Source organism: Hylaeus volcanicus, chromosome 3 (genome assembly GCF_026283585.1).
Source record: "Hylaeus volcanicus isolate JK05 chromosome 3, UHH_iyHylVolc1.0_haploid, whole genome shotgun sequence".
In the NCBI taxonomy this organism is placed as follows: domain Eukaryota; kingdom Metazoa; phylum Arthropoda; class Insecta; order Hymenoptera; family Colletidae; genus Hylaeus; species Hylaeus volcanicus.
In genome coordinates this window covers 20409775-20422087 of record NC_071978.1, presented here as the reverse complement: position 1 = coordinate 20422087, position 12313 = coordinate 20409775, and the positions used below count along the sequence as shown (strand labels likewise).

At 46.2% G+C, this 12313-nt stretch overlaps 1 protein-coding gene across 9 annotated transcripts in view; it reads left to right on the top strand.

The window, feature by feature from the left end:
- The window catches only part of LOC128873842 (SH3 and multiple ankyrin repeat domains protein 2), a 206120-nt gene that overhangs the window by 134714 nt on the left and 59093 nt on the right, over window positions 1–12313 (top strand). For 7 of the 9 annotated variants that reach the window (XM_054117748.1, XM_054117751.1, XM_054117743.1 and 4 more), the window contains 2 exons: window positions 6879–7298; window positions 10981–10998. In XM_054117748.1, coding sequence (XP_053973723.1) covers window positions 6927–7298; window positions 10981–10998 — 390 coding nt within the window. In that variant the 5' untranslated portion in view covers window positions 6879–6926. The remainder of the gene's footprint in view (window positions 1–6878; window positions 7299–10980; window positions 10999–12313) is intronic. The other 2 variants (XM_054117747.1, XM_054117754.1) reach the window with 1 other exon arrangement.

Below are 12313 nucleotides of genomic sequence, written 5' to 3'. Positions count from 1 at the left end.
CCGGAGCGAGAGAAGAGGGTGGGCGACGTGTTATTCTTTCTCCTCCCTTCCGTTAACGTCGACGACGACCACGCCGCGACGAGCCTCGCTGTTTGCTTCGACATTCTTCTCTCGCGCCACCCCCCGGCGCTCGCACGACGACGGAGGATCGTTACACGTGCGTTACGCGCCTCCTCGTGACCAGACTCCGCTCATCGCGAGGGGAACTTCCTCTTTATGTACACTCCGACGAGAAAATACCTGCGACACGGGATTTAGATTGCGTTCGTCAGATTGTTCTTTTCTGATTCAGGAAGTTTTTCTTTTTAATTTTACGGGAGTGCTGTATCCGAGGATTGTGAGCTGAGGGAGTTCATATATGTAAAGTTAGCTTTGCAGGAAGCTAGTTAAAGAAAAGGCATATACCTGAATTACCTACACATAGTGCAAGTAGAAATTGAAATTTTTTTTTTTAATTTAAGGTTTAAAGTCGTATCAACGTCAGAGGTTATTAGCGAGTGTCAACAAATTTAGTTGCACTTTATGGGTCGATTTTAACAAAGATAAAAAAGACTGGTTACGCAAGGTTGTTATAGTCTGTTGAGAATACCGATGGTCTCGCAGAATGTTACCAGTACTTCCTGGTAGGATGCTGAGGAATTGAAATTGTCAGAAACTGAGTACATGAATTTTAACATGACACACCCTCTTCATGTTGCAGATGTAAGATGTATGGGTAGAATATTAGATAAACCTGGTGGTCACCGATGGAATAGCTTCTTTATATTCAAATAGACAATTGTAAATTCATCGAACACTTAAAGATATGGTTATTCTAACAAATATATGAATGACCAGTATCAGGACAAAATTCTTCGTGAAATCTGGTTCTGACTCGTCTTTCACGGTAGAGACAGAGTTCGGTGAGGTTTTCTTCAGGGAATGTACCTTCCATACCTTGCATCCCTCCAACCCTCGACGACTTTCTTCTCGCCGGAAGCGCTTTGCTCCGAAGCGTTTCGTTTTCATCAGCGAAATCAGTTTTGATAACCGGGGCTGATCGGCCGCGATGAACGCGGGAACGAACTGGTAATCGCTTGATTGAACGATCGAGGGGATCAAACGGTTGCGCGCGATTCAGCATCGCGAGCAATTTTCACGGGAATCCGCGTTCTCCGCCGGGGAAGCCCCGAAGGATTGGCTTGTCTTCCAACGCGAATTCGTTTCTCGAAAGAAATTGGTTGCGCATCGAATTTTAAAAATTTAGCTACCCTTCCCTCGATTCCGACGGAAATACGAGACTTGAATATTTCAAGCCTCCTCTCAGCCCTTATCGAAGAACCGATCGCGAGACTTGAACTATTCTGGGAAAATAACGGAGCGTGGTACGAATTCCTCCTACGAATAGCTTGTTTCATATCGTTTGGAAATCGTTTCAAAGGAGAAAGTTTCTTATAAAAGGAACAGATCTTTTTAAAAAAATCGTACTATATCGATAGATTAACTGTGAAATCCATCAACCTTCAAGGTACTGATCCTCTGTACGCTTTCCAGGTAGCTGTTTGTTAGTAGGCACTCTTAAAATCACTCAAGATGGATTAGCGGTTGTTCTATTTCACACACGAGAACCTGTCGCTAGCCAAATAGCGACGAATCAGCTGTTCCGAAAAATCAAGACAGCTGAGCGGCTCTGTAAAACAGAATAGCGGTCCTTCCTTAGTCTTTTTTTTCGGAATCAAACATCAATTTCCAATAGTTAGACCTCTGCTTGATTTCTATATTTCTCGTACTCGTTTTCCCCTGACCTCAGTCTTCGTTTATCTCCCTCCAAATCTCAGTTGCAAACATTGAGAACATAGAGAACCTTCAGTCTTCACGCGTTTCCGTTGGGTCGTGCGAGAGTTCTCCTTTGTACTTCCAACGTTAGGGGGTTAGCATAGAGGTGGGCAGCATAGTTGCAACGAGCATCCACGGCTGTAGAATCGAGAATGTCATGGTCGTACCTTAACCCTCGTCGTCCTTCGACGTTCCTCCCCTTCGTCGTCGGGCATAGTTCCACGGACAGCCTTGGATTTTTTTAATTACGCTCGAATCACCGTTAAGCACGACACTGTTAGGTGACTCTCGAATTAAGGTACGGCCACTTAAAAGCAAACCCGTAAAGCGACGCCCACGCAGCGGGTACCTGCTATATGCACTTACGTGCATCCAGGGGCGGACGGAGCTGAGAATACTCGAGCGAACCTCGCCTCTTCGCGAAAGAAGACGATTCTCCAATCGTCTACGCTCGTTTAAAAAAATGTTTGACGATCCTTGAGACTTTTTAGGTCTGAATTGAGACTGGGATTATTTTTGTCTGGGCTTGTCGTTTAGGATTTCAATCTCTGGAATTGTAGAAGAGTATACGAGAGATTCTTTAAAGAGACGTGTTGATCCAAGGCCTTTGGAATTTTATCTACATGAGGTACGGGGTATTGAATGAAATCAATTTTTTGAAACATATGGTTTGTTAGAGTATATATAAAATTTTAATTGGGTCACCAGAAATCACCCTTCAGTTAGGTGCCACAGTTTTTCGATCCACTCGAATGTCGACAACCTCCGATACAAAAGTGAAATTGTCAACCACGGAGTCCTCCTTAGAGGCGACGAGTTCTCTTTCGCGAGGCCTGTGAAAACACGCCCGTTTTTACCTGTGCAGTCGTACGGCCCTGAGTGCGCTACACACAGGGTGGCCAGACAGAAAAATCTCGAAGGCACTCCACCGTTGAGTGCCACGAATAAGGGCCACATAAAGACGGGTCGTAAAACTATGATTTACGGCTTGTCATTGATGCGTTTGCTGTCCGTCCATCCGTACGATGTTCCTCCAGTTCATCATCGTCTCCCTCCGTTCCCTCTTATTATCTTTCTTGTGGCCGTTCCTTTTGTTTCTCTTCGACTCGCGCGCAGATATCGCGTTCGTGGGTTCTGATAATCGATTAGTCGGCTGGAAAAAGCGGTAGCGTATCGATATCGGTGCAATTGGCTCACTGTAAACGCCAAAATACTCGTTAAATTAGTCGTTCGTTCTCGAAGAAATTACAGTGACCCTAAACAAGAGGATCCCCATGAATTTTCTGCAGGAAATGCACATGGTTGAAACTACCCTTTTGGCATGTATAAAGCATTTAAATTTTATAGAGTGATAGAAGCATGGCAATATTTTGGGGACACGCAAGTGTGTACACTTTGGAGTGTATTTATATAAAATGGCTACTAGGTTTTCGTACTAGGTGTTCTCAGCTGGCCACCATTCTTGGAAAGTACTGACCCCATCGACTTGAAATTTCTATAGAACATTCTTATATATGTTATTAGTAACTTTAAAAGCACTTTCAAAGTAAAAGTCCACGAGTCAGATGACACAAGCGTTAAGGTCTACAGCTTCGAGTCCTCCTCGAAGGTGTTCCCACCCGGTGCTCCGGTTAAAGTGGCAACATTCTATCATTGCTGGACCAAAAGGTCCCAAACGACTTAATGCCATCCTTCGGAACATGCTCGTCGAGGCGTCAAGTCGATACCGCGCGGTGTCTCGTGTCCACCGTGCATTAACGTTGTTTTCATTTTCTTGCGAGTTGGTCGTCGATGATGTCGAGTAGGATAATCGTGGTCGCGGGGAGCGCGAACGGTGGCAACGAAATTATTAACGCGAGCGGATCGCGTGACTCTCCCAAGAAACGAGACGCGCCTCCTCCATCGAGTCTCCATTCTTTTTCATATTCCGTAGGCTCGATGGCAGCGTTCTTTCTTCCAGCAACGGGAATGGTGGGGGGCAAGGGAAGTCGTGCCGGAGAAAGGAAAATCCTTTTCGTCGGCTGAATATTAACGCCTAAGGATGAGTGTTTTTCTGGGCTGGGCGCGATGGTGGCGACCTTGCGGGCGTTTCCACTTGGTCCGGAGCTCCTTTGGGTCTATTGTCCTCGAAGCGTAAGACGTGTATCTATACACGGTGCGGTCAGTGGGTTATTTAAAGTTTTAACGCAGCCGAGCCTGCCGGCAAGACGGTTACATTTAATGGCGTCTGCGGTTTGCCATCAAACTTCTCCCCGTGCCACCTGACATCTCGGGCTGCGCTGCCTTCGAACACTCCGAAGCGTGTAAGCAGGACACGGTAAGTCCACGATTCACGCGGTCAATTCGTTCTGGAGCTTTTCGCCTAAGCTGAATACGGCGCAAGTCGAATCGCATGCGCGCGATGCATTGTACAGGTGACCGGAAAAATCGGCTCCTGGGTTGAGAATAATGTGGCGCCGTGAGTAAGGGGAACGCGGACAATGTAGAGTATGAGCTACACGTAGACATTTCGAAGGATCAAGATATACACAATATATTTAGTGTATATATTCCGTCTTTGAAAAACGAGTTGTACCTAATTGCGTAGGAAAAGGTAGAATTCAGAGACAAAATGTCTACTCTAAAGCTACGCTATACTCAAAAAATAGAATGTGCCGAATGTATCACAATACAAGTCTCTCCAAACTGAAGAAGTTCTCCATCGCAAGTTCGGCGCTTCCCATTCCTCGGCAGCAGCTGTCAGTGCTGGAGGAGCTATCGTAGACAGTCCGTGTCCGTACGTTGAAGTTTGACAGAGGGGTAATTAGTAAAGTCTGTTTCGCGGCGTGTGCTCGCGACGCATTGGACGGCTAATAGCTGGTTCACGGTTCGCAACGATACCGTTTCCTCGTGGCAACTTCCGGCTCCCTTCAGCCCTGGCATTCGCCGCAAAAGCGAAACTCGCTGTCTAGACAATGCGCGGTGAGCCACGAAACTCCGCGAAGTATCCAAGTCGCGTTCTCACTGCACTCTCATTAAGACTACGACGATCTCGCCTCGGAGGAGAAACGACGCTTCTTCTCATCGTTCGAAACATCTGCCTCGCACCACCGAACAATCTCGCGAGGAGACGAATGTAGATTATGTTAGGACGCTGGCAGATAGGATGGTATGACGAGATGTGACGTACTACGGCGATGTATGACGCGGTATGATGCGTTGTGACGCGATGCGATGGATTGCGATGCTTTGTCAGATGTTGCGACGTATTGTCACGCAATATGGCGAGATATAACGCTTTATGATACGATGTGATCAAAACTGACGTGTTGTGACACAATGTGTTTCCTTGTGACGCGTTGTGGCACAGTGTGCTCCACTCTGACAAGTTGTGACACAATATGATCCATTCTGACGCGTTATGACACAATGTGATCCATTTTGGCGCGTTGTGACACAATATGATCCATTCTGACGCGTTGTGACATAATATGATCCATTCTGACGCATTATGTCACAATGTATTTCATTCTGACGCGTTGTGACTCATCATGACCCACTCGAAAAATTCACCTCACCATCCTAAAAAATCCTTCTAGTCGATTTTGAGGAGTTTCGTCGACGCGAGAGTCACGGCGTTCGCATCTGCTTGAAAGTTTCGAGTGAAAGCGACTGTGCCGAGCCGCGAGGCGCTCGTTAGGGCCGTAAGTTATCGCTGACCGATAGTTAACCCCCGGAGGTTGGAGGTCGGATTGTAAAACGATGAGGCGCGTTATCGCGTCAGCGAGAGAAGCTCGCAGGTACGCGCGGGGAACGCGAACATGCCTACGTACGTCTGCATAATCGATTCGATGCGTGTATCCTGGACACCACGGCGGACCCAACGCTTCTTCGATCACGCGACGAACGTGCCACGTAATCCCTTGGCGCGAAACGAAACGACGTGTTTGCTCGGGAGTTCCTCGCCTCGAATACTCACCCGAACTGTCGGGAATAAATTCTTCCGATTCTCCACGTCTGAGGAATGAAGGTAAAACTTTGTTTGGAAGTACAATCATCTTAGAATCGAAATAAAAAATATTGAAATTGGTATGTTTAATAATTTTGGAGATAAAAATTCTTTTGCTGGGACATTTTCATAAGGGTTGGTATGAAACGTTCGAGGTGCTGCATTCTTTTTGAGAATTTTGAAAGCAGTGAAGTGGTGACTTAAGCTCCTCTTATTTTTGCATTATAAATTACAAGGTAGTACGATAGAAACGATGTCTCCAGTATCAACTACCAAAGTGTCGATGTTTTTAGAGGTTTGTCAGACTTGAATATTTTCAAGGAGTCGATCAGTTTTTAAAGCCGCTAATAAGTGATATACTATGATAATAATTTCGCTGCACCCTTTATAAATTGCACACGGTACATCTGGACGGCAGTTCGTGCGAAAGAAATACAGCGAGACGCGTCGTGCACGGCACGAAGCATAAAAGGCTTTTACGATCCTTAAAAATCGTCATGGCGCGGCGTCTCGGCGCCGTTTCTTTATTTCCATTGCGGTAATCTCGTCTTTCTTATACCGTTACTTACCGGAGTTATAAACAGCGAATCATCCCGGCTGTTTTAATTTCTTCATCGTCGTCAACCCCCTCTTCTCTCGTCCACGATGTCACCGCTCGCAGGTCCTCGAGATCTTCCTCCCAGATATCTTTTCGATTCGGCGGAGCAGTATTACGGTAACGGCACACTCGAGGCGATTAACTCGTGTTTCGTGGAAACGGGGAAGTAATAAGGAAGATGCGCGAGTCTCTTAAATGTTTTATTTAATCAGGATCTCGACGAAGCACTTCAAATTTTATGAATTAAGGAAGACACCTTAATTTTATTTGGCGATCGGTATTTCAAGCATTTGGTCCTTTTAGTTTGTGGACTGAAAAATGATTTCACTGAAAATAAAATTGGCAAATATAGAGGACCTACAACTAGAACACAGTAGAAATAATTTTGCACAAACATTGCAAGTGTTTATAATACCCATGCAAAAGATGGTGTTCTCCACGAATTATCTTCGACTAACCATCTCGTTTCCTTTTCAGATGTGAGCCAGTGAAGGTGGAATCCTCGAGCAGCGCGAGGTCCTCGCAATGGAGGCGGGACCGAAGCAGCAACAGCAGCAACAGCAGCAGCAGCAGCAACAACAACAACAACAACAACAACAACAACAACAACAACAGCAGCAGCAGCAGCAACAAAATTCGTCGCCTGCTGGTACGGGACAGACACCGAACCAGGTCGGGAGTCCGCAGGGCGGCCAGACTCAAGGCCAAGCTCAAGGTCAACAGAATCAAGATGCGGCTGCAGTCGCGGCTGCAACTGCGGAGGCAGGACCGGTCGAGGAGGGAGTCCTTCTCGCCAGGGTTCACGTCCCAGAGCTTTACGTCAGCAAGTGTCTTCAGTTCCCGAAGGATCAGCTTGTCTGGGACGTGAAGCAGCAATGCCTCGCATCCTTGCCCAAGGTAAGCTCGTTCTACCTAGCGTCCGCTCACTTCCGACTACACATCTCGCGGGAATCCGTTACCATTCCACTAGAACGCCCCTGCAGGCCTGGAAGAGTCGGGCAGACCCACGCTCGAGCCTCGAGAGAAGATTCTTTCGTTACAATCGAAGGACAATCGTGGAATAGGCGTGGGAGGTTTATTGGTACGATTTGATGCTCATTTTTAAATCCAGAAGTGTTGCAGATACAGGCTTTTTCTTTTTAACTTTGAACGAGGTTGACGAATTCCTCTGATTCAACTTTTCTTGAATTGCCTAAAGAAATACTTTTATTCCTAGAAAATGTATGTGTTGGTAAATATTTGAAGAGGCCCTAAGCATATGAATAAAAAATTCAAAAGCTACAGTTATCCAATTACCAAGTCTGGTGCGCCCTTATTCCACGAATATACTGTCAGTCCCATAAGTATTCGTACCCTCTATGTCTATTAAAGAAAGTCTCAATTAAATTACAGGTTAGATGTTTCCAAATAAATGCTTCGTTATAAATATGAACATTAATAAACTTCACGCAAGTACATGTTTATTTATAATGAATATTTGCAAACATCAAACCTATCATTTAATTTAGACATGTACATGTATGTATATATATATGATTATAAATTTATTTGGAATCATGAAGCATTCATTTACATTAGACAAATTTCTTCAATAAATATAGAGGGTACGAATACTTATGGGACTGACTGTATGTACATCGCTCAAGAGTAACATCGAACCTATCACTTAATTTAGACAAATTTCTTCAACAAACATGGAGGGATGAATATTTATGGGACTGAGTATAAATCTCCCAAATTAAAAATCTCGAATAAAAATACGACCAACGCTTCACGTTGGTTCCGATCCATCCAGTATTATTAAAAGAAGAAAATGCTCGGCCGTATCTGGGATCGGAGTCCTCCGCATCGGCGACGCGCAATCGGTCACGAGCACCTCCAAGGACTCGATCGTGCTTTCTCAAAAGTACACAGAGATCGTCGCGCGGCAGCCTGCCACTTTGTATGCTGATTTCGCGAAATTGCAGAGAACTCCCTCCCGACTCGGCTCGCAGCAAAGGGTTCCCGAGGCAAGGCCGGATCGGGCTTCCCGGCTCTTCTTTCTCTTTTTTCCATCTTGGCCAGTCGTACCCGGAGCCCGCGGAAAGTCACGAAGCGCGCAGGATTAAGAGATCTGCACCGAGAAGAAACGCTACCGTGCGCGGCCGTTCGTGAACGTCTTGCTTTATTTATCAGGAGATTTACTCGGTAGGAGTAACGAGACACGCGTTGGCTCGCCACGAAAATTTATACGAGGAAAGAACACGCGAATCCGAAGGTCCTGCGCTCCGCTTCGCGATCGACCACGCGTCCTCCCGGGCTCCGAAGGGTTTCGAGACCTCGCAGGAGGCACGTATTAGTCGCACTCACTGACAACGACACCTGAACACGAGTATACCTTAGACGAAATAGAAACTAGAAGGCACATGCGTGGCTTCTGCTTCGTGTCAGTTTTGGTCCACATTTTTTCTATCGCGAGGGAAGCCTGGCAAAGGAATCCGAAGGTCTGCTGGAATAATTGCCAAATGAATTTTATTATACGGTCAGTTCTCCTTGGTATTAGGGAACACAGAAGTGAAAGCTTCTTTGGAAAAGAAATTCTGAATTTTAAAGTGTTTGGTAGTACCGTGCAGACCCTGGACATTTGAAGAAAAGTTCATTCAAATTTCATTCCAAGTCACTTTATTTTATTGCACACATTTACAATGGTGTCATGATCCAACTTTCTGTTTGAAACAAATAGTGGAACACTCCGGAAACTGACACTCTCGATAAATGAAATTATCATACTGCAAATGAAACGAAGATGTTCAAACGAAAGAAAGACATTTATAACGAATATGCTCCATACAAATTTCTAAATTCAAATACACAATAACGAATCTATTAATTATAATGGATCATACAGATTACAAACGTGGAGGTTGTCCAGGGGTAGCCTAAAAATACATTAGAAATATGAAAGTCAGGGATTCTCGACGAAACGAGAATCGATTCTTTCCTGACAGCCTTCGGTTCTTTGCCAGCGTCTCCCGTTTTTCCTCGCCACCTTCCTCGACGGTCTTCCGCTTCGGAACAGCCCCCGCAGCAGATCCTGTTCTCGGAACGAGTTCGATGACGAACGATAAAGACTTGGTCGAATGTGCCTCGGCCTCGGATATTCGCAGCCGTAACCGACTTACCGCTGGATACGTTCACCTGCATTCCGCGCGGACTTTCGCCTTTATTGATAATTGGCTACCCTATTAATCGACCGCTGCACGCGCTCGGTCGTCGTATTGGAGCGTGGAGTCCGCAGGCCAAGCGCGAATCGAGCATTTGTTGCTACTCTCGGTACGCCAGGTGCGCGGAGATGAGTTCGAATTTTATCTGCATACGAATTTTTCATAACGAATCGAATGTGAAACACCTTCTCGCTCGTTGGATGTAGAGTAACAGCAAGAATTCGAATCGAACGACAGAATACGTCAATCGAATTCAGTTGATACTAGTTCGTCCAAGGTCTTGATAACCCAACCCCTCGATATTCATTGACGATAACATATTAACGTAATTTATCGTCAATGAACGCGAAGGTTATACGACCTTCGGTAAAAATACTTTGATCGACCAGTGTCAGAGCAAATTGCTACTCGTCGGGTATACTCGTCACCTGTGATTCGAAAATAATTTTGCTCATCTCTGCCTACAAATTTTCAAAGCTCTTCGGCAATGAGAGGATGCCTGCGTAAATGGTTCCCCTGGAATATCTACGAATCCGTTGACCGCACCGTTAAGTGTTTCCACCGTAACCTGAATGCTTTCGAGGAGCACGTAATTGCATCGAACGTTAAGAAATTGAACTTGCGCGTTCCACCTACAGAACAACTTGCGGCAAACGATGTCCTTCTCGAAACCATTCAGCGTTCCTCTGAAACGTTCGGTCTCGACGTCGATAAATTCACAGATATTCGAAGGGAACGATGTAAACAGGACACACCGTCTATCGAAGCGCGAAAGCTTTCAAAAGGATGGAAAATCCAAGTCCCTCTCGACGGATCCACGCTTTCCGAGGTCATCGAACGAGTTCCGGGCGATTCTCGCGGAACAGTCACACACGCACAAACACTATCCATCCGCACACGTTCGTGATCCATGTAAAAGTATAATAGATATGCATACACACGCATAGAATCGAGTAGCTATACGTATGTATGCATCGTTAAGTTAGATATATTATTAGTACTTATACGCACTGAAAGACACGCGAGTGTCCCAACGAATTTATATTAATCGTGTATATTTTTCTGACCTGTGGTGTTGTTGTTGTTGTTGTTGTTTTTGCTTTTGCCTCACTTGCACGGGGCGTGCGAATACACTACACCCGCCACCACCATCACCGAACTACCACCAACCACCACTTCACCTGTGCTATCGTCTTGTTGGGGCCCGCCTCTTCGAACGCACCCCCGTACTGCGCACGCGCGAAATCGACTCAAAATCGAAAAAAAAACCATACAAAAATCGCGCCCTCGGGCCCGACCTTCACCCTCCACCTCCGGTGTGTGCGTTGCGTCGCGGATATACCACCGCTTCTCCACCCCTTTCGAGCGCCTCGCAGGTGGCCACTTGGTACAGGGTACGTCTTCACTATTACTAATAGCATGCATCCAGCCCCAAACCCCCTCACCCTATGCAACCGACCCTACCTCCGATCTCTTTGTACCGATTTTCTCGTACGTTTCTGCTTTCGTTGACATTTCAGTTGCGCCAAAGATCAAGAAAACGAGCATGGCGAATCGGGCACGATAGTTTATCGAACGAAGCGGGGTTTTGAGCGTTTTACAACTGGCGCCAGGTGTGACTCGATCTGGAAACGCGTAGATTCGGTTTGAATTCGTAGTCGTTTTGGCACCTGTGCTACTTAGACTGGCGCCTACGTATAGTCCTAGTGCCCCACCTGTACTAGCGCCACTGGTTACAGCAAAGCAAACAGCAGGTGTATTTTCTAGTGCTACTATTTACCGTTTCGTCAAAGTACATCTGCTCCTTCTCTGCTAGTAAGTGTAGTAGCTTTAATTGAATTTACACGTTTCCAGAAGGAGTAAAACTACCGACACCAGTTGGGAATGGGAGTTTGTAGATATTCATTCCGACTTAAAGGGTTGCACCATTCGAACAATTTGAAAAATTCCTTTTCGTCGTGCAACGACAGTTCGAACCAACGAAGAGCAAAATTCCATCCCCATTGCGCCACGTGCCTCGAAACACCTTTCCTCATAAGGCCGCCATCTCGAATTAAAAAGTCTTCCTTCGGGAAAGCCAAAAATATTCTTTCACTCTGCGAACAATGAACATTCGCGCAGTGCAAGCGCAATGGTATCGAGCGTGCAGTTCCAGCGCAATTAATTCGCCAAGTATCACGATTATTTTCCGTCCCCGAGGTGGTGTAACCCCTTAATCGGAAACGGTCCCGAGGAGATAACGGATCGCGCGACGGAATTTCTTTCTCGAAAAGGGACGCGAGGCGATCGATTCGCAACGAACGAGGACGGGGACGCTTTAATTAGCCGGGGGATCTTCTCGAATCGATGATTCCGACCTTGCGACGCGACCGTAGACCACGGAGAGCTAGAGTTATTTCGAGCTCGGTTTGCATGTACTTATAGCAGCTCCTGCCTTTCAACGTTCGAGTACCATAGAAGATAAGTGCATGTATCGGTTAAGCATACGACTATACTTCTGCTGGCCCCGTGGTTCGCGTTCAAGGGTGACGCGAATACGTACTTCAAGGTCACGAGACCACGCAGCTTCCTTTCAGCGATGCGAACAACCTCCTTCGCGCGTTTCTCCTACCGCGGCCACGGGGAATGTCGAATAGATCGACCTTTTCCGACGAATTGTAGAGACGGAGGAGCATCGAGCACCTTTTTCTAGGATCGGAGATTTCAATC